General features: G+C 42.6%; 1 protein-coding gene across 3 annotated transcripts; it reads left to right on the forward strand.

Moving 5' to 3' along the window:
• The first annotated feature begins 630 nt into the window (after positions 1 to 630).
• TTF2 (transcription termination factor 2) lies at positions 631 to 20263 on the forward strand. 3 transcript variants are annotated; one of them, XM_040649425.2, is made up of 24 exons: positions 631 to 684; positions 773 to 884; positions 1099 to 1185; positions 2818 to 2884; positions 3381 to 4352; positions 5121 to 5247; positions 5901 to 6089; positions 6316 to 6473; positions 6590 to 6671; positions 6944 to 7057; positions 7859 to 8009; positions 8672 to 8777; positions 9850 to 10040; positions 10834 to 10987; positions 11758 to 11849; positions 12541 to 12623; positions 13273 to 13412; positions 14162 to 14332; positions 14807 to 14865; positions 15724 to 15877; positions 17463 to 17545; positions 18538 to 18612; positions 19520 to 19704; positions 19979 to 20263. In XM_040649425.2, the coding sequence occupies exons 1-23, from the start codon at positions 657 to 659 to the stop codon at positions 19659 to 19661; spliced, it is 3537 nt and encodes a 1178-aa protein (XP_040505359.1). In that variant the 5' UTR covers positions 631 to 656; the 3' UTR covers positions 19662 to 19704; positions 19979 to 20263. The 3 variants fall into 3 exon arrangements, with proteins under 3 accessions (XP_040505359.1, XP_040505361.1, XP_416595.3); XM_040649427.2 differs by having other exon boundaries at positions 19983 to 20263; XM_416595.8 differs by lacking the exon at positions 19979 to 20263 and having other exon boundaries at positions 19520 to 19923.
• Positions 20264 to 21217: the final 954 nt, after the last annotated feature.

Below are 21217 nucleotides of genomic sequence, written 5' to 3' on the forward strand. Positions count from 1 at the left end.
ACTGTGCCCTCACCTCAGAGGTGTGGGCCCACAGGAATAGAATCAGAGTTGGAAGGGACCCAAGAGGATCACTGAATCTGACTCCTGGTTTCACACAGCACCACCCCAAATCAGACCATGTGTCTGAGAGCAGTGTCCAAACGCTCCTTGACCTCCAGCACCTGGGGCCATGCCTGCTGCCCTGGGCAGCCCGTTCCATGCCCGCTGTCCTCTGGTGAGGAACACGCCTCTGCGTAGGAAGGCTGCGTAGCGAGCCCGAAGGTCTCGGTGAGTCAGGAGACACTGAGCTTAACACTAAGACAGCTTTCTCAGCTGACAGGCGTAAATCGGGGCCTCCTTCCTTTAAATCCTCGCAACTGGGGGCATCCAAGCGAAAAGCAGGCGGTTTTTTGGGAGCGGGAGCGCCTGAGGCGGCACTGGCAGCAGCAGCGGGCAGCTGAGGCGACCGTTGGGGTGCCGGCAGTCCCGCCCCCTATCCGCGCCAGCCAATAGTAGTGCCTCCTCTTCCCGCCGTTTCGAAACGAGGAACGGAGAGGGGGCGGAGAGAAGTCAGGACGCCGCGGCGATTGGCTGTCACGTCCTGAGTGGGCGGTCCATCCGCCGGCGCTCGGTGTGATTGGTCGGTTTGCAGGCAGGGGCGGGGTGGTTGTGCTGCGATGGAGGCTGTTGTGTGCGCGGAGCACGGTGAGGGCCGGTGGGTAGAGGGGCGGATATTCTGTATTCAGGCTGCCGTCTGCGAGTCTAATTCGTCCCCCTCTTCTCCGCCCTGCAGGCTCCCTCTGCCTTCTGAAGACCGGCGTCCGCGATGGCCCCAACAAGGGGAAGAGCTTCTACGTGTGCGGGGCGCAGGGCCCGGCGCCGTGCGGCTTCGTTCTGCCGGCTGAGTGCGTGTGGGGCCCGAGGGCGAGAGGGGCCGCGGGGCTGAGCGAGCCCGAGGGGTTTGGATGTTGACTCAAGGGAAATTGGGCTTTGTTTTCTTTGCCAAATCGTCTTTGAGAAGATTCTCCGAGTGTTTTGTCCCAAGTCAGTCTTTTGGCTGTCTCTGTGCCTTTGACGGCTTATGTTGTGTTTATTTTTCCTTTCCTTTCCTTATTTCAGTATTCCTCCTTCGTACTGTTTGGTCCATGAGGGGTACGTGGTGGAGCTGCAAATCCTGGTCCCGCAGCAGCACGCAGATGAGTACCAGTGAGTTCCTCTGAGCGGAAGCCAAGATTGGCTGTACAGATGTGTATGTCTGGAACTGTGTGGGGATGGCTGACCTGCACATCCCATCTACAGCTAAAATACGGCCTTTGGCCTTGAGGCCTTTGCTTAGTCTTTTCAAAATATTCAGGTTTTTTTATTAGCAATGATATTAGTATGATATTAGTAACGTCCTCTCTAGGCAGCCTGTGCCTGTGCTTCACTACCCTATGAGTGAAGAATTTCTTCCAAACGTTTAACTTGAACCATCCCCTTTTCAGTTTAAATCTGTTGTGTCACCATTTAAATTGTCCTATTGCCATCTACCTACATAAAAAGTCAGTCCCCCTCCTGCTTGTAAGTGCCTTCCAAGTACTGGAAAATTGCAATGAGGTCTCCCCAGAGCCTTCTCTTCCCCAAGCTAAACAATCTCAATTCCTTCAACCTTTCATCACAGGAGAGGTGCTCCAGCCCTCTGATCATCTTTATGGCCCTCCTCTGGACCCCCTCCAACAGCTGCTTGTACTGGGGACCCCAGGCCTGGACACAGTAGTGCATATGGAGTCTCACAAGGGCAGAGTAGAGGGGGGCAATCTCCTCCCTCATCCTGCTGGCTATCCCTCTACTGATGCAGCCCAGGATACTATTGGTCTTCCAGGCTGCAAGGTAGGGCTGCTCTCAAGGAGTTAATCTCCCAGTCTGTAGTCATATCTAGGATTGTCCCAACCCAAGTGCAACACTATGTTCTTGGCCTTATCAAACCTCATTAGGTTCTCATGGACCCACTTTTCAAGCCTGTCCAGGTCCCTCTGGATGGCATCCCTTTCTTCTATTGTATTGACTGCACTGCTCAGCTTGGTATTATCAGCAAAATTGTTGAGGGTACACTCAGTCCCGCAGTCTAAGTAGTCTGTGTGGCATAATGGTAGAATAGGGATTTTCTCATGCCTAAAAATCGTGAGACTTTGGAGGATCTGCACATAAGACAGTATTTTTACCTCAGCAATTTGTAGCACGCCTTTAGCTTTCACTTCAAGATTTAAAATGAACCAGTGGCTCAGGGGAGATTTTATTGCAGCCTTTCAGTACTTGAAGAGAGCTTATATGCAGGAGGAGGACTGACTTTTTACATTGTAGATTGTGATAGGACAAGAGTGAATGGCTTTAAATTAAAATGATGAGATGTTATGAAGAAATTCTTTATTCATAGTAAAGTGGTACTCATAGTAAAGTGGTACTCATAGTGGTGAGATGCTGGCACAGGCTGCCCAGAGAAGCTGTGGATGCCCCATCCCTGGAGGCATTCAAGGCCAGGTTGAATGGGGCAGGCAGCCTGATCTGGTGGGTGGCAAGCCTGCCCATGGCAGGGGGTTGGAGCTTGATGATCTTTAAGGTCCCTTACAACCTAAGCTATTCTGTGATTCAAAACAAACCCCCATACCCTAAGGAAGTACACTCAGAGAATGATAACTGGGTAGCAAGCTTTGTTACCATCATTCATGATTTTTGCTATGCAGAAGTCTGGATGTAAAGCTCAAATCAAGCATTGTTTTCAGTGCCACACTAGTTTCTAAAGAACAGCTGGAGCTCCTCTAATGGCACTTTCACTTTAAATCTTGCTTTATTCTTTTGTAGGTTGTTTTACCGATGTGCTAACAGTAAGTTGAATGGGAAGAAATGGTGTGGAAGTGTGCCATGGCAGGTATGAGTGTTTCATTTACATTGCAGTATCAGCTTATTCCAGCATGACTTCATTCTAACTACTATAATTGCCTCCAAGATCACATAGTGAGAGACTTTGTATTCTCTAGTTTAAAATCTTATCAGTCTGTTGTCCTCCGTTTGACACTTCTGACTTCTAAATTATGGGAAGTAATCACTGTTCTTCAGTCTTCCAAAAATATAAATAAATAAATAAATAAAAATAACCCTTGGGTTTGCTTTTCAGCCATCCTCCTTTCCTGAGAATGGTGCTGTTAGGACTTGATCCCCAGACATCATGGGAATAGCTAAGGCAGCAGGATAACAGCAGTGTCGTTTCTTTTTTCCTTGCAAAATGTTTATCCTGCCCCTGCTAAATTGTAGGAAAGGTGATGTTCATAGAGAATGAAGCCTTGCTTGAAGTAATTGGGTTGTGTGTCTAGTTAGCAAGTTTTGTTACTGGTATATTAGCACTTACCTACTTATGTGTATTGCAGGATTCAAAAGCTACCAAAGCATCAAAAAAGTCAGAATCACAGCCCAAGAAGGCACCTGTCTTCAATCCCAGTGGCCAAAGAAATCCGTTCAAAGTGATAGACAAGAATTGTGAAGCATCATCCTGGAAACAAATTAAGCGAGGCAGCGGAGAGGAATGTAAAGCAAAAGGAGTTGAAGCAGAGAAGGATAATGTGGTGGAGTCACATAAAGAAAAGAAGTCCACCTCTGGTTCCTCCACAGAGAAGGAAGATCTAGAAGAGCTGAAAACTGTAAAGAAACAATCCAAGGAATGTAGGAGTGATCCAGAACTTAAGGAAAGTGCCGTATCTGAATCTAAGCTTTGTCTTTCTGAGACTTGGAAAGGGAAAAACACCCATCAGGATAAAGAGAAGTATGGAGGAAGTGTCAGGGAATCCAAGAAATCTGAACATGTGGAGAAAGAGCCAGGTGGCAGATCTGAACTCTTCCCAGTCAGTTTTGAAAAGCAAAGTACAAGTAGCAAGTCTCCAGAGAAGGAGCAGTTCAGGGATAAAAGCTTAAAAAACTGTGGGGATAGAGAAGCCAGAGAGAAAGAATGCATTGGTGGGAAGAATGGAGAGATGAAACCAATACCTAAAGAAAACACGACTTCCACAACAGTACCACAAGCAGCATCACAACATGCTCTCCTAAAGCCAGGAGCAGGGGCAGCACCATCCAAGACACAAGTCAGGCCAAGTCTGGAAAAGCCTGCTGATGGAGTTTCTGACAGCGACCGTGATAAAGTAGTACTTGTTTATTCCTCATCGAATGAAGGTGAACCTAAGAAATCAGTTGAGGGTTTGCTACCAAGAGTTGTTCCTGCAGGAACATCAGGGAAGAGTACCCAGGAGACATCTTTGCTACGAGCTGCAGCATCACTTCACATGGAAGGACCCCGAGACCCTAAGGCTCTTCGTAACCATCTTGAAATCCAGCTGAGGCAGAAGAAGGTAACTCACTTTACCTCTTATTCCTTATTTTGGTTTGTTCTCTACTCAGGGTGACTTCCTCCACTTGTGACAACAATTGGAATATTATATCCCCACAGAGTAGAACTGCTGAAATATTTGGAGCATATGAGAGAATGGGCTGTAGGGAGGGAAATAAAAAAACATGCCAGTTGTTTTTTTTAAGCCACTTATGAGACAGTGACCCCTAATGTAACCATCTGCGTTTGGGTGTGCTTAATTTTAACTTGCCTGAGTTTGTGTCTGCCTTATATTTAGTTTGTGTAAGACGTAACTATGCAGCCAGCTTAGCCTTTTTAAATAATCTGTTTGTTTCTCATAGGCTTGTGTAGAAAGAGTGATGTAGCCATGAAAACTCACACTAAGATTAAATAAGCTTTCTGTCTGTATGGAAATGTGCAAGTAGTTTGGATGCTGGATGCTTTGTGAGATGTTAAAATCATCTGAGCTACTTTATTACCTGATCATCCCGTTTTGTAGGAAGGCATGGAGGAGCCCTGCATCCTTCCATCTTTTCTGAAGTATATGCGTGGCTAATTCCCCTTCTGATTAGATGCTATTTAATTGCACTAAATGGCACATAAATGCTTTTGGAGGTTGTAGAACTGCATTCAAGTAGGAGTTACTGTTGTAGAGGATGAATGTTTTTGAACCTCTGACTCCTTGACTGTTCTTCTTGGCAGAAAGCTTAGTAAAGCGCATTCAGGTTTGGCATTGGGTTTTTTTTTTCTTTTCTTTTCATTTTTGCAGAGTACCTTGGCTACGGTGAACATTCAGGTGCTGCCAGATAAAGGGCAACGGTTAGTAAAGGAAGTACAGGATTTGGAAGCTGCACTCAGTGCTCTTAACATTTCAACGACAGATACTATAGAAAAAGGTAGGGCTAATTGTTTTTCCCCAAGAACTTTGCAGAATGTTTTGCTTCTCCAAGAACTTGGCAGTTAAGGTTTAACTTTGTTGCAGTGTGGAGCCATGCTGCTTATGCAGGAGGTTGGTTTTGGCAGCTATGTCTGAACATAAGAATTAACGTGAGCAAGATAAGCAACTTGTGGCTACTCCAGACAACAGGCAATCGCAATGCCTTATGCAAGATCTGATTTTAAGCAAGATTCTTCTCCAGGAAGGAGGGAACAAGTCAGATTTCTTGAGCCATTTGGTTTTGAAAGGTGCTTCTGACAGGAACTGTGGAACGCCAAAAACATCATGTGCAACCGACCATGTGTAGGCACTAATCTGATCACAACTGCAAACCTTATTGTGTTTGTATAAACCATACACTGAGGCCTGAGCTGAACTGCATTGGCTGTCAAGCAGGAACAGGCTAAGAGCATGCATGTGAAAGATGTGGTGGCTCAGCCAATGTGGTAACCCACTACCCTGCTGTTAGATCACTTGTGGCGAGTTAATAACCTTTCGCAAACCATTGGGCTAAATGAAGGCCATTTAGCCATTGGGCTAAATGAAGCTGCAAAGCAAGGCTATGAGGTCCATTGTGCAACCTTTTCACCCTGCAATTCCTTTCTTCTTAAGGGGAGAACAGTGCAAGCGGTGGCCGTTGTGGGGAACCTTTGCCGAACTCATTCAGCAGACCGGGTGGTACAAAGCTGATAACGCCACTGCCTCTTGGGGATCATAAGGCAGGGACCTCTTCAAGCTCACACAGTCACCCCTCTGCTGCTGCCTTGGGTTCCAGTGAATATTTTGGCCATGGTTTTGGAAGTAAGTATTGAAAGCCTACTCATTAAAGAACACTGACAAGGACTAGGCCTGACAGAACCCCGCAAACTGTTGATATGTAACAGTTACTGAACCTTTTTTGTTAGCATGAGCTGCATATTTTGCCCTGGGCATCTGTTGCTACTGTGATAAATGCCTAAGATGAAAGACCTCCAAGGGAGAGTTAGCTTTATAAAAACACGTTATGCATAATACTTTATCTTTTCAGTGAACTCTGGCGTGCAGAATCTGTATGGAGGAAGAATGACAGAAGTCCGAATTAGGGCCGTGCACAGCGCAATAAGTGATGCTATTAATCATCTTCACAAATCTCTAGAATCCTGTCCAGCAGAGCAGACAGTAGCTGAGGATCCCTCCGGTTTGAAAGTGAGTAGGCAAGGATGCATTGTAGTAGGACAGCTGAGCTGAGTCATTTGCCACAGGAAGCAGAAGTGCCTGAACTTTGCAAGCTGTTTCCTTCTAATTCTGTCTCATCCTCTCAGGTTCCGTTGCTGCTGCACCAGAGACAAGCGCTCGCATGGCTGCTCTGGAGAGAGAGTCAAAGGCCGTGTGGAGGAATTCTGGGTGAGCAGCAGAATGGGAAAGTACCTTTTCGAGGGGAAGAGAGAGAACAGCAAAAACTTGGCATGTAACTTACTCCGAGGCCAATAACTAGTTATTTTGTAGACATGTAAAGGGGCTGTTATCCCATTCCCATATTCTATCCTGAAATAGACGTGTATTTTTGTTTTCAGTATTGCCAGGGAGTTTGCTGCTCTGGTAGTTACTTAGTGTAGGTGTGAGTTAGGCAGGCACATTTCTGTGGGTCATCGTAACGTGCACGTTTCTCTTTCCAGCGGATGACATGGGCCTGGGGAAGACTCTAACGATGATTGCTCTAATTCTGACCCAGAAGCAGATGAAGACAGAGAAGGGCAGCAAGAAGTTAGAAGTGTGGCTGTCCAGAAATGGTACAGAATCGTTTATATCATACAATACATACATTCCGATATAATGCCATTTGAAATGCATAAAGCATTCTGGTTGTGATTTTTATAGGTTAAAGACTACTGAACCAATAAACTCTATCTGTGTTTACTTCCCTTCTGTAGGAAGATTCCACTGGGAGTAATGTTTGCTGTACTCCCTTGCAAAGCCTTTAATTTAATAAACTTTAATTACTCCTCACCCCTCTGTGACTGATCTTTTTTCCTTCCCTTCATAAAATCCTTTCTTTGTTCACAGAGATACAGGAGTTACAGAGGGTTTTTTGTTTGACTGTTTGCTTTTAAGAAAAGTTATTGTTTCTGTGTCACCAACCTGTCACTGTCCCCATATTCATATAATTACTTAAACTGCTTTTGAAATCTTCCTTGGCAAAACAAACAACTGTGGTTTTTTTATGTGTGTTTTTGCTTGTCTTTTTTTAACATGGCTCCAAATGGTGATATCAGTCTTCTAGAAGAAGAAAGAAGTGTTTATTTGAAACCATTTTCTGAGAAGAGATTTATTTCCTGACTTCTAATCTCACTGTTTATTCAAAATGCCTACATTTGTAGCAGAGCTCTGAATGAGTTATGACACTTTGATGTCTAAGTAGAATTCCCCCCCCCCAAACTGACAGTCCTCAGGAGCGCGATGTGAAGCTACCTGCTTCAGGATCTGCCCACAAAAAAGCAGACCAATTTTCTTAACTGTCATGACTGTCCAAAATTTTGTTTCAGTAGAGTAATGGGAAGATGCTAAAATCTGCCTGCAATATTTTCCTGCAGATTCTACTGTTATCCCTTCATGCAGCACTTTGATCATTTGTCCTGCATCCTTGATCCATCACTGGAAGAAGGAGATTGACAGACATGTGAGCTTTGGAAAACTGAGGGTCTACTTGTACCATGGGCCAAACAGAGAAAAACATGCAGAGGTGTAAGTGCTGAACTGTAAACGTGACCAAGAAAAGTTAAATGCAACTTAACAAGACATTATGTACATCAGAGTTGAAATTCGGTGGCAGTAAAATGTTGGAAGAACCTGAAGTATGGAAATGTTTAGGGTTCAGAGGGTCAGGCTGCTGTCTGCCTTCATATTTTATATAGCAGAGCCTTTATGACCTGTACCCATGCCAAGTGGTTCTGGTGCAGGCTATTATTACTCCTGGTAACAAAAACAGTGTATATCTTCTAATGCGCATCTCTTGTTTGCAGAGGTTGAGTAGCAGTTTCTTCCACGCCTGTGCTTTGTAGTTATGTTATCATCCTTATGTGCACATCCAAAATTTGTTTTTTATACCACTTCAGGCTATTCTGAGCAGTTTTTCTGTGTACCACATTCTAAGTAACGTTCATCTCATGTGGTGTGGATTCTGTGTCTGACTCTTACTGCCTTCTTGAGTTTGCTGTATCTACGTTCAGTATCCAGAAAGTGGAGACCATCTGTCATTCCTGCAGTGAAGTTCAGTCTTCTGTAGGATTGCATATAACTCTTGTAGAACTACATTATTCTTAAACCTTGAGCATGCATTTTGTCTGCTTTGCAAAATGAATTCTTCACTCATTCTTGCTTCTGATTCTTACTGTTCCTTGATACAGGCTCTCTGAGTATGATATTGTTGTCACAACCTACAGCCTTCTCTCTAAGGAGGTTCCCACAAGCAAAGAGGAGGGGGAATTCCCTGCTAAGGACCATGAAGTGGGGGTGAGAAGCCATGTTGTTGATAAAAGATTATCCTAATCTTTTTGTTCTGAGGTGATGTAAGCTGTTATTGTTTCAGGGAGCACCTAATGCCACAATGAGCAGTAGGCAAGAATCTTTTTTCCATAAGTATCCTATTGTGACTGCACAATAAACACAAAGTCATGAGGGGAAGTATTGTGAAGTGCAGAGAGATGACGTGGAAAAAATACAATAAGCCTGTTCTGTTGTAATACAGAATGTGCTACAGAATGCACAGCTGAAATATATTAAAAAGTAATGTTAAGAGTGCAGTGAGGAGTCACGTACTCTTTGAGACAAGACTACGAAGGATGCTAGAATCTGCTGCTTGGTGTTCGCTGTTAGAAGCACTAATGCCTCTTTGAACTACCGGAAGCCTGTCATGCTCAGGCCCTGAGACAGTTTGCACTGACATGGAGGCAACTTATATTCTGTATTCTTGAAACAGCAGTGTATTTGCTAGACTGTGAAAATAAAGTGATCGTTGAATGCCAGTTGAACTTGGGTATGCAGTAGAGAGGAAGTCCCTTGCTGGATATTTTTGCCTCCAACCTCTGCGTGCAGATCCATATGTAGGTCTTAGAGCAAACAAGCCTTTGAATTTCCTGAAGCCTTTAGGTGGCATCTCGGGAGATCCTGTATTTATAAGCTTACAAGTTTTATAATCTTTTATTTGTATGTGCCCTAGTGGAATAGTTATGTGTTCCTTTGTCCCAGCCTAGCAAAATATTACTGATGTTGAGTGCCTCTTGGGAAGGAAGGGGGGATGAAATTTTAAAAGCAAAAACAAACAAACAAACAAAAAAATAACCAGGAAAATACTAGAAATAGCCATCATGAGTAGACAAACGCACATACTTCAGATTAGGAAATTTCATGGAAGCATTGGAGAGGTGATTATTTGAAATAATCTCCTGCGTGGCTGTAAGAGCTCAGATTACTGCTATCCAAAAGAAAAGGCTTCTTGCTGGAAATACATTTGCTTGTGGCTCTTTAGAGAGCCTAGTAAGGTTATTGCTCTGTGTTAAAAATTGTTTGTTTTTTTTTCTTTCAGAGTGGGTCATCTGCCTGTTCCCCTCTGCTCAGAGTAGCTTGGGCTCGAGTTATATTGGATGAAGCTCATACTATTAAAAATCCAAAGGTTCAAACCTCCATAGCTGTGTGCAAGCTGAGAGCCAATGCCAGATGGGCTGTCACTGGGACACCAATACAGAACAACTTATTGGACATGTACTCTCTTCTGAGGTGAGGTGACTGCATGTGGGGCACACGGATAGGGCTCCAGTTCCAGTGATTCTTCACTGTCAAAGAGCTGAAGTTGTTTCTTAGTTGGAGTGATCCCTGAGGTAAAAAGGATAGTGAGGCAGAGGCAGTGAATGAACTGGACCACGTGCTACTGCTGTGTGTAACTATTCTGCTTTTATGGAAGACAAAGGGAAAATTACTTACGATCTCCTATGTTTTCAAGGAGAAGACCCACAAAACCAATGTTAATGATCAGAATTTCTGTGCAGTAATACTTGTTCCTAATAAGTCTGCCTGGGAGGATCTTTAAAGAGAGTTATACTATTAAGGAAAGAGTGGAAAACTGGCTTCTCTAAACAAATGATTAACAGGTTAAACTCTGTTTCCTTACTGCTGAGGTGGAAAAGTAGTAAATGATATTGGAGAACCAGAAAACTTGCACTTAAAATTAATTTTGGAGAGTTGAAATTAATTTTCAGTTAAGAGATATGAAATTTGGAATTAACAAATGAGTGCTTTTTGGCAAGTGGGTGTGCTTCTTGATGTGCTTTGTTTGAGTCATAATGGGCTCAGAGGATGTTCTGGGTATGGAATCAGAATGTCGCTATGCTAGTGATGGTCGGGCCTTTGACCAAACAAGTTATAAATGTCATTGAACTGGAAGTGTTTCGTTGCTCCTTGTTGAATTAGAAATTGTTTGCTTTGAATAACAAGGAATTTTGTTTTGGTCGCTCAGGAGTAACTGAAGAGCATCTCTTCCCTTGGTATGAAGTTCCTTTACCTTCTGTCTTAGGTTCCTACGTTGCTCTCCTTTTGATGAATACAAGGTGTGGAAATACCAGGTAGATAACAACACTAAGAAGGGAGGAGATAGGCTAAGCCTTTTAACTAGGAGCCTCTTATTACGGAGAACTAAGGACCAGCTGGATTCAACTGGAAAGCCCCTGGTAAGACCTAGACAATCATCCCATCAATTTCCTTGCAGTAGCCAGTTAACTCTTCACATGCATGTGTTTGCTGATGGGTGGGTTTTCCTGTCTACTGCACTCTCTTGAGCAAGAGGAATAAATCCCTGTGGGATGCTCTGTCTGCTTATCCAGAATGCAAAAATGTTTCGAAAAAATGTAACCTTTTAGTTATAAATCAAGTGCAGAAGAGAATGTGTCAAGCAATTTCAAGTAGACTTCCATTTAAGGGAGAGCTAGTCTAGGTCTCTGAGTCAAATCTCTGAGTTAAAGCTGCAGAGTGTGAACTGGGTTTGCTGTGTATGTGGCATTGGCTTTCTCCATTATTCCTTATGGATAATCTGTTACTCTGAGTTATGGGTTATCAGTGTGTATGGTAAACTTCAGAAGCTGTAGTTTCAGCTACTGTCTGATTCTGAATGGGAAGATGTGAAGCTGCTTCTGCAGTGCAGTAAATTAATTCCTCAGTGGTAGCTATACAGCAGCCTATTGTTAGTTTTCCTGCCTTTTGTTATGACTTGGAATAAAGATCTTCATCCTGAGTGTTAACCAGCTTACTCAGAATTCTGTGCATATCTGTGTTGTGTCATAATTAATTAATATAAATGACTTTGTAAATAGCTGGGGTTTTTTCATTAGAGACATTGAATACTATGTTAAATATTGGGACACTGGTTTTTGTGATGCTGTATAAGATTTTTTTTTTTGCATTTTATATATGTATATATATATCTGATGCTGTGTATCTTCAGGTATCTTTGCCACAGCGTAGCATGCAGTTGCATCAGTTAAAACTTTCAGCAGAGGAGCTATCCGTATACAATGTACTCTTTGCAAGATCCAGGTATGAATGCGAAAAGAAATAAAGTATGTTGTGGTTTTGTTTGTTACTGATAGGAAAAAGAAAATCTTTTGGACAAACTCAGGTTATTCTTTCCCCCTCTCTGACTATTTGTCAAGCATAGAATTGCAGGATAGTTTTCGTTGAAAATCTGGTTCCAGCCCTCCTGCCATGGAGGAACACGTGGGACTGTGGCAGTAATTCTTAAATGATGATGTCCCAGCACCTGTGTAGGAGACGATTTGTCTTGTGTACCTTGTGATATCTATATGATCTGAAGTGATGCTGGCCTCTCTAGGTGGCTATAAAGCAAACCAGCAGCACCTTGTGTTCTCACAGGGTCTCTTTCACCAGTGCTATTGTAAAAAGTCTTCTTTCCTTGTAACTATATATATTTAAAGATATCCTTTTGTATTTTTATGAAGAGTGCTGTCCATTGGGCCATGGCTCCTGTTATACTCCGGGTATTCTGATCGTCAGGCTTACTAACCTTATGCTTTCCAAAATGGATCTTTCTTTTTGATCTTGTTAAACAAAACTCTCTCTGACTTCAGGAATGTACATTAATGGAGTGTGAGAAAGTAAATAATTAACGAAACGTTCCTTAATGCATTGACAGCTTGCTTGTTAAGCTCAAGTGCCTTTTGCCTTTTTTCTTACTGTAAATTCCACGATCTTTATCTTATTTTTCCAGGTCAACACTGCAGTCCTACCTAAAGCGGCAAGAGCAGAAAAATGAAAGCAGAGAGCATGCTGGGAGTAACCCATTCGAGAAAGGTTTGATCATGCCCTCCCATGAAAATGTTTGCAGAAGTAACTCTTAAGTACACAGTTAATGAGGAGGAACAAACCTGGCCCCGTGGGGCATCAAGGTTTAGAAATTCTTTGGAGAATGCTTAGCTGCTTCCATGCTATTACGAAGAATTTGGTTTGGGGTTTGAAGCCCCTATGAAGCCTCCTCCTGCTTAGCTTTCAGGGAAATTGTTTTTAGGTATTGAGGAATCTGCCAGTCTGTCCATTTGCTGTGGGTAATAAAGGAAGGTATGAATCAAAGGATGCCAAAACGATTATCAAAGTTAGTTGGTAGTAATGGGTAGTGACTGAAAACTGACTGAGTCAGTATTCCAAAGGTCTGTTCCTACTTTTGTGGCTCTGGGAAATTTTCTTAACTTCCTTGGCTCCCCTTCTGAAATAAAGGTGTAATTGCCCAGAGAAGAGATGTCAGTGTAAGAAATGTCATACTTTGATTTATATTGTCATCTGTGTTTGTTTGTTTGTTTGTTTGATTTTAGTTTTGTTTTTTAAGGGAGATTGAGTTACTGTGTTAAATCAAGTGTTTGTTTGTGTGCTGGTTCAAAATGTTTGCTGGGCAGTGCTTGGAAGTGCCTCCAAGATCTCTTGTTGTTCTCTGTTCCTTCCTTGGCAGTTGCACAAGATTTTGGGTGCAGTCAAAAGGAATTTCTAGCAAGCTCTCAAAGTGCTGTCCAAGTCTCAAGTACTGCCCACGTCTTGTCTATGCTGTTGAGGCTCCGTCAGTGCTGCTGCCATCTCTCCTTACTGAAAGTGGTAATTGCATTGTATTGTAATAGTGGTGGTGTGGAGGGGTTTATTCAGGTGTTTGTGTAAGTTAATGAACTTTTTAACACTGTTGGATCACTTACCTAGGGGTTTATGAATGGACACATTCAGTAGGGTGAGCATACACCTTACTGAGTTCCCCAGTATGACCTGTGAGGGGAAGCTGTGGCTCTGGAAATAGCTTTATTCACATCAAATAAATAAATAAATAGACTTTTAATGGCAAAGGATAAGTCTTGATTTTAACCAAATCTTGAAAATTGTGCAAGTCCACAAGTACAGCCTTCCTCAATGGCTTGTGTGTGACTGAGTTCTGTAAGTGCCTTGACTGAAGTTGCCTTGCGTTAAGGAGACCGACCTTTCAGAAGTTTGTTGCTCTGCAATATAAAGCAGCTGTAAAGTAAATCCAGATTCTAAGAGAACAAGCAGAGATTTATCCCCAAGCATCTTGAATCCTGCAAATCCTGAGTGATGCAGGATGATTCTGAGACCAGATCGCAGAAGATGGCTGGGCTCATGTATTTGCCCTACCAAGTCCTGCTTGGGATGGAATATGAGGATAAAGCGACTGCTGGTCTGACCCAGCAATGTTTCTTTATGGTGTTGTATTCATATTGTCTAACATAGCTCCTTTCCAACTCACTGACCTCAGCAGACACCGCACAGACTGTAGATCAGCACTGAATTTGATCTCAGGCTTGGCTGACATCTCTTATTATATTGCATTTTTCTTGCAGGCTCTGGACCAAGCTAATTTGGCCAATGAAGGCCTTTCTCTCTCCATTGAGGAACAACTTAGTGCTTTGACCCTGTCTGAGCTCCAGACTCCTGATTCAAAGTCAACAGTCTACCTCAATGGCACAGCTTTTAATACAGATCTCTTTGAAATCAGCAAGGAGAGCACCAAGGTATTCTGATCTTCTGACCTCCCTTGAGAAGCTTGGGTTCAGAACTTTTCCTTTTAAACTGTTATTGTACTGTCACACGTTGCTAATTGCAGATCAAGGTAAGCTCACAATTTAGATGTAATCAGAAGTTTGATGGATGCTTCTAATAAAGCTGTGAGAACTTGACAGTACAGATAAAACATCAGTGAAAATCTTGAGTACTGGATTCATGGCAGTTTAGAAAATTACGTGTGAGCGTGGTGCTTGTGCAGAGCAACAGGAGAGGTTGCAGTAACTTCTCAAAGACACGTTGGACTTCGTAAGACACATTTGTATGACTCCATTTCTTACTTGTAACTATGAATGTATCTTGAAAGTCTGGGCATGGTAAAAGCTACAGTTAAAGAGTTATTTTGATCACTTTCTGTTTCGTGAAGAATAGCTAAGCATGACCTGGGTTATGATATCAAGCAGATGTAATTTTTTTCCTTGCAGGTATCTCACCTCTTAGCTGAACTGAAAACTATTCAGAGTTGCTCAGAGACTCAGAAAAGGTTAGTAAATGTGCCCTTTTATCAAGTCTCGGTGACTGAGGGAAGCATGTCTTTTGACAGCGTTCATAGTTTAAAACAATTGAATACAGATTCCAGGAACAGTGAAATGGTGAAGCTACTACAATATATGAAAGCTGATTGAGAAAAATCTAACGAACAGTAAGAGAGCAAGCTAAGAAGTAGATTAGTGTAAATGTAGTTTGGGGGAGTGTGTGAGGAATATTGAGCTTTGAGGCCCAAGCAGACTCTTTTCCTTCTAAAACAGGATTGAGAAGGATTTGGTCAGCTCCAGTCCTACTGCTTCTGGGGGTTTGTGCGTGTTTTTGGTAAACGGTGTTGAATGTACTTACAGAGATGTGGCTGGAAAGTAGTTACAGTTGTATCATTATGAACAGGGCCTGGGGGGCGCAAACTCTCTTCAAAAGAATATTCCTACCAAAAGAATGAGAACACCAACGTTACTTTTGTTCTCTAACAAAAAACTTACTGAACAATGACTGCCTTCCAAAGTGTTTAATCCAAAGAATGTGAGGAGTGAGAGACCCTGAGAAATCCCAGGTGTGTGTTTGCTGTTGATTCATTTCGTGGAAAACACTACGACTTGAGATTGATGGTTGGCAATGTAAAATTCAAAAACAGTGGTAAAAATAGAGTTACTTTGACTCAAGTTTGTTGGTTATTAGCCCTGTGCAGCAGGTTGTGCCACTACACTTAATAGTGAATTTCTGAATTGAGAGCTCAGATTGCAATTGGGAATAGTGCCTGTATCACTCTGTCCTCTTGGGTGAGACGCTGCAATAACCAAGCTCTCAGACTACACGTAGGATCTGTTCTAAATTCCTTGTTCTCTTTCTCCAGTGTTGTTGTGTCTCAGTGGACGAGCATGCTGAAAGTTGTGGCTGTGCACCTCCAGAGACTAGGGCTGAAGTATTCAATGCTGGATGGCTCTGTTAATCCTAAACAGAGAATGGATGTGGTAGAAGAGTTCAATAACAATCCCAAAGGGCCTCAGGTATGAAATCACGGCAGGGAAGCAGTTACTGGTACTGTTATGAGCAGTTACAACAGGTGACTTCATGACTTCATTTACTGGCACTGCTTTCGTTTGGATATCTAGATCAACAGGGTCAAGATCAACAGGGAAAGGGGTAGCTGTAAAAACAGATGTAGAATCTACAATGACCAGGAGCAGCTGTGGAAAGTTCCTTTGGGTGTTAATTGTTCTGAACTGAACATCTGACTTAGGAATTAGTACAAAGGCTGTCCAAATCTTCAATGTTTTCAAAAGATGTAATGTATAAGCTATCGGGACAGTTAGCTCCACTCAGAACAGGTTGGGTGTTTCCAACTCCTCTGTCACTGCACTGGAAGATATCTCTTTCTTTATATGCGCTGCTTGCCAAAGAACCTGTAAGATTTTCTTGCTGTTCTGCAGCACAGCAGATGCCTTGTGCCAGGCTGTAATCTATCTTGAGAAGAGAGGATAACATTTGATACTGTGAATGAAGACAGGTTAAGAAGAACTTATCTCACCCCAGTATAAGAATAGGGAGGTTGGAATTGGGGTGGGATTTCAAAACAAGGTTGAAATACCTCACTGTAACTTTTTTCTCTTTCAAATATTTTGGTTTTTGCCTTTTTTTTTTTTTTTTTTAATGCTGGTGAACTTCAGTGTTTGGCCTCTTCATGAAAAATAGTTTTTAGTCTGTTTTTGCCAAGGGAAGGAAACCTGCCAAATATCCAGAGAAGTCCGAATCCAAATTCATTATTTATAGTGGTACACTTGGATCTAAACACTGACATCACTGTGATTAAGGCAGGACAGGCTGCCTCTTCTGAGGACGGATCTGTGCCTGGGAGGGGGAGTAAGTGATGCATTAGCTTGTTTTCTTTTCTGGATTCTTAAATGAGCTGCTATCTGGAAAGCATCTTTCTCCTCCTGGATTTGAACTTAAACAAAGATGACTTCTACAAGCTACATGAATAGCTAAGTTTCTTAAACAAGATCAGTGTTTTTAACTTACTATGAAATTTAGCAGTAAATGTATATTAAAAATAGCTCTGTACTTAACACATTCAGTTCTTTTCTTGCTGTACAAGAATCTTCACTCAACTGATCATCCATTGTATTCCCTTTCCTCCCAGCTACTCATCTTTTTCTAAACATTAGGTTACCTGTGAGCAATGTGAAATGAGTGGCAGACCATTTCAGTCCAGTTGCTTGTGTTTTAAGTAATCCTGATTCTTAATTCATAGCTGATGCTAATTGGTGTCATTATTGGCAACAGGCTGTCATCAGAAGGGCCAGTCATTGAAGTGGGGCATGCAGAGAGGATGAACTTTGCAGTCCTTTCTCTAGTCTTTAAACATTTGTCGGTATAATAGATATGGAATGTTAAGCTGGTCTCTCTTAGAGCCATAACTTCAGTGTCCAGCCTTCTGTGTCTCGTTAAGTAACATCTGGCAGGCTTCCAGACACATCATAAATATATTTATATAAATAGGATAAACAGATCCTTTGGTATGGTGTTTATTTCAAATTAATGTAGCATATATGAAACATTAATTTTCTTTTATCTCTGTCTTGGCCTTTGAAGGTAATGTTGGTCTCTTTGTTGGCTGGAGGTGTTGGCCTGAACTTGACTGGAGGAAACCACCTGTTTCTCCTTGACATGCACTGGTAAAGAAAAATAACATTTCCATCTATAAGGAAGTACGTAGGGCATGCTGCTGCTTCCACACCATGTGTGTTGTGACTTCTGATACAGCTGAGTAGGAAGGAATTGTTCAGCTGAGTGCAAGGGCTAATGATTAGTTGTAGAAAAGTGTTCTACTATAGCCTTCTTCCAAAATACTCTGTGCTGGATTTGTCTATCCAGTGCTCACAGCCATGACGTACAATCCTGCTGGGCAAAAATCCATGGCTTAAATTTCGAGTAGCAATAAACAAAGGTACAGTAATGCCTACAGGGAATTTGTATTGAAATAGATAAGATTGTGTTCAGATCTGTATCGTCAGTAAGCATAGCTAGCATACCTTGGGTCTTACAGAGCTATGTGTGTGAGCTGCTGATATTTATGTTGTCTCTCATCACTCAGAAACACATTTTACTTATTTTTTACTACCCCGTTGCAAGTGGGAACCTCCAAAGCAGGCTAACTTGCTTTGATACATGATCTAGCTATCGGGTAGCATTAAGGAGATATTCCTACAATAAGGAAGCGACTCCCTCCGTGTGCCAGCCATTTCTTATGTAATGTTCTTGAGTAAAAGCTTTTTTCAGGGAATTTGTTTTCCTGCTTCACTCTTTGTTCAGCAGCCACTCAGCTTCCTGTCAGCATTAACTATTGGTCAGAAGTGAAGGGCTGTATGGAACACCGGTCTAATTAGGAGAGCTGATTTTGTGTGGAGTTGCAGCAGGTTACTTCTCCAGGAAGTAAAAGTAACCTTCCTGGTTACTGGGTAGCCTGCAAAGGGAATAGTGTTGGGTGCATACTGGTCATCAAGCCAGTAAAGCTGAGGTAACCTGGGAGGAGGCTGTAGTTCTACGAAGGAAGAAAACAGAAAGCTCTGGAGGTGTAGACAAAAAGAGACCAGTGTACAGGCACTGGTATTTCAGTAATTCCTGAGCACAGCCCAGGAGCTTATGTGAGCTGTTTCTTTCCTTGCAGGAATCCTGCACTCGAGGACCAGGCCTGTGACCGCATTTACCGAGTGGGGCAGAAGAAGGATGTTGTGATACACAGGTCTGGACCTCTCAGCAGTAAATGGAGCTGTTAGTCATGTACTGTCATGTACTGGCTTTAGCTTGTGAAACAAGACCTTCTTTTGAGGCTTGTTTCCTTACGTGAGGCTGGGCACAAAGTCAGACAGCGGGACTGTGAGTTGGGCACTGAGAGAAAGTGCACATTTCTGCTGGTCATTTAATGTCAAACTTTTTAGTCTCAGTGGTTGTAGTGCTAAACATTAACAAACCCCACCAAAAACAAACAAACAAACAACACTGGGGGCAGAAATAGTCTCACATCTCACTGGCTTTTCGCTAAGCAGATCTGTCTTGGAGAATGCAGTCCTATAACTAAGCATTGTAGGATGGTTGGGAATCTCATGGCAATAAGCACTTGTGGATGCTTCTTGATGGTTTTTAGATTGGTATTCCAGAGGTAGCCACCGTGTTCCCTAAGCCTGGACCTGTCTAATATAAGTAACATATAGAGCACTTCTAACAGGTGGCAAGGTTGGCCTATAGAAAAAGCTGTAGTATCTGTAAGGTTAAGGTAGGGAAAGAGAGCTCAGATACTGTAAACGCACAGCCAATTCAAAGCACCTGAAATGTGAGACACTAATTTGTGTATAATGCTTTTAGTGTAATAGGTGCCATCTGTTATCACACCACCATTATGGGACTTTATCATAAAATTACTGTTGCTTCAGATGACCAAAGTTGAGGCTTAAACTCAACTTTTTTTGAGTGAGAACTCAAAAACTGAGTGAGAAGTGCTATTTTTGGCAGACAGGTATATTTTGTCAGTCACATACTGAGCCATTAATATTTGAGACAAACTTCTAAGTATTTACAGAGGAAGTTTTCAGCATTCTATAAGCTGTATTTTTTTTCCTAGCAGTTGATGTGATGTGGCTTTGGACTTTCAGGTTTGTCTGTGAAGGAACAGTAGAAGAAAAGATCCTACAGCTCCAGACCAGGAAGAAAGGTCTCGCCCAACAGGTGCTTGCAGGCAAAGGGGAAACCTCCAAGCTCACTCTGGCTGACCTCAAAACTCTCTTTGGCATCTAATTCTCCTTCACAATAGAAGCGGAAAGTGATATTATACCTTCAGGTAACTGAGCAGACTTCAGCAAAGGACTGCTGTTCTAAGGCAGTTGCTTATTTTCAACAAATACCTGCATCTTTTAACTGTTGTAGGGAAAAGAAAGGTTACCAACATTAGCAATTTAATACAAAAGTGAGATTGTGTATCCAAAAGTTAATAAAACCGTTATAAATTAAGCTATTTTTAAACACTTTTAAGAGAATATTAAAAGCAAGTATTTGCTTATTTCTTGGATTCCTGTGTATGTTTTTCAGTTAGAAAACTTTCTTTCCTCTTCAAGACAGGAGGAACACAGTCCTAAAGGAAACAAGAACAAGAGAGATGAGTGTGAGGGAGGCAAGATCAGAAAGCAAGCAAGCTGGGTTGGCTTGAAGAAATCAGGAAAAAAAGTCTTTTTGAGGATAATGGTAAGGGAAGATGATAGCAACTTTGGAACGTGTCAGTAACAAAATGAAGGAAGGAGGTAGAGGGATACTTTTTTCATTTTTGCTTCTCAGAAGGACTTTTTTATATCCAAGTGAAGATGTAGTTTCTCTATTATGCTCAAAATGTTTATTCAAGCAGAGGAGTAATTTTCTCTTATGTTCCTATGAAACAGAAAGGATCCTGAGTTTCTGATAATTTCATTCTTCTAAGTATTAAATAGAGTAAGGCTTCTCAGTGCAAACATTTTATACCATAGAATCATAGAATGGCCTGGGTTGAGAAGGACCACAATGATCATGTAGTTCCAACCCCCCTGCTACGTGCAGGGTTGCCAACCAGCAGACCAGGCTGCCCAGAGCCACATCCAGCCTGGCCTTGAATGCCTCCAGGGATGGGGCATCCACGGCCTCCTTGGGCAACCTGTTCCAGTGCGGCACCACCCTCTGGGTGAAAAACTTATCCTGCTACCTCTTGCAACACGGATGTATTCAACATGGATTTATTCTTTCTTAAGTGATGCTTTGTTTTATTATTATTCAGTTGGAGATGAGTAGTTTCAAATCCTTTATCTCGTATCAGAAGCAATATGTGCAGCTGAGTGATGTTTCTAGGCAAATGTTCTTCATTGGTAGCAAAATTTCCCTGCTTCCATCTCCCCCTTCTTTGCCCGTAACCACTATATATTCTGCTTTCCAATGGGTTATTCATTTATGTGGGGCTTAGCATAGTTCCTGGGAGTTTGCTGCCTACCTGGGGCCCTTGATAACCAGAACATAAATTCAGTTCAACAAAACAGGAAGCTGTGAACTAACTTTCTGAAATTATTTTGAGCTGGAAGTTTTAGATGAGTAGAACTTGGGTTTTCACTTCTTGCTTTCCTGCATACTTGAGCTCCTACTCATTTCCTTGGAGTGACTGCGAGAAGGAAAACCTTCTGCTGTAACGGAAACCTTTGCCCACCTGCCCGTAGGGCAGAGGGGAACCGAGGCGAGGGGGAGAGTTGACCGTGCCCGTCCCGTGGCGCCCCGTTGGGAGACGCCACGCCGTGAAACAGCTCGCTGGGCCCCGCGCAGGGCCGAGGTGGGCCGGTTGG

Source organism: Gallus gallus, chromosome 1, assembly GCF_016699485.2.
Source record: "Gallus gallus isolate bGalGal1 chromosome 1, bGalGal1.mat.broiler.GRCg7b, whole genome shotgun sequence".
In the NCBI taxonomy this organism is placed as follows: domain Eukaryota; kingdom Metazoa; phylum Chordata; class Aves; order Galliformes; family Phasianidae; genus Gallus; species Gallus gallus.

Bases quoted from the DNA above. Each gene is read 5' to 3' on its own strand.
- TTF2 (XM_040649425.2), top strand. From the start codon at position 657: ATGGAGGCTGTTGTGTGCGCGGAGCACG. The intron at 6,090-6,315 runs GTAAGTATTGAA...TTATCTTTTCAG, and splicing joins TTTTGGCCATGGTTTTGGAA to TGAACTCTGGCGTGCAGAAT. The intron at 8,778-9,849 runs GTGAGAAGCCAT...TTTTTCTTTCAG, and splicing joins CTAAGGACCATGAAGTGGGG to AGTGGGTCATCTGCCTGTTC.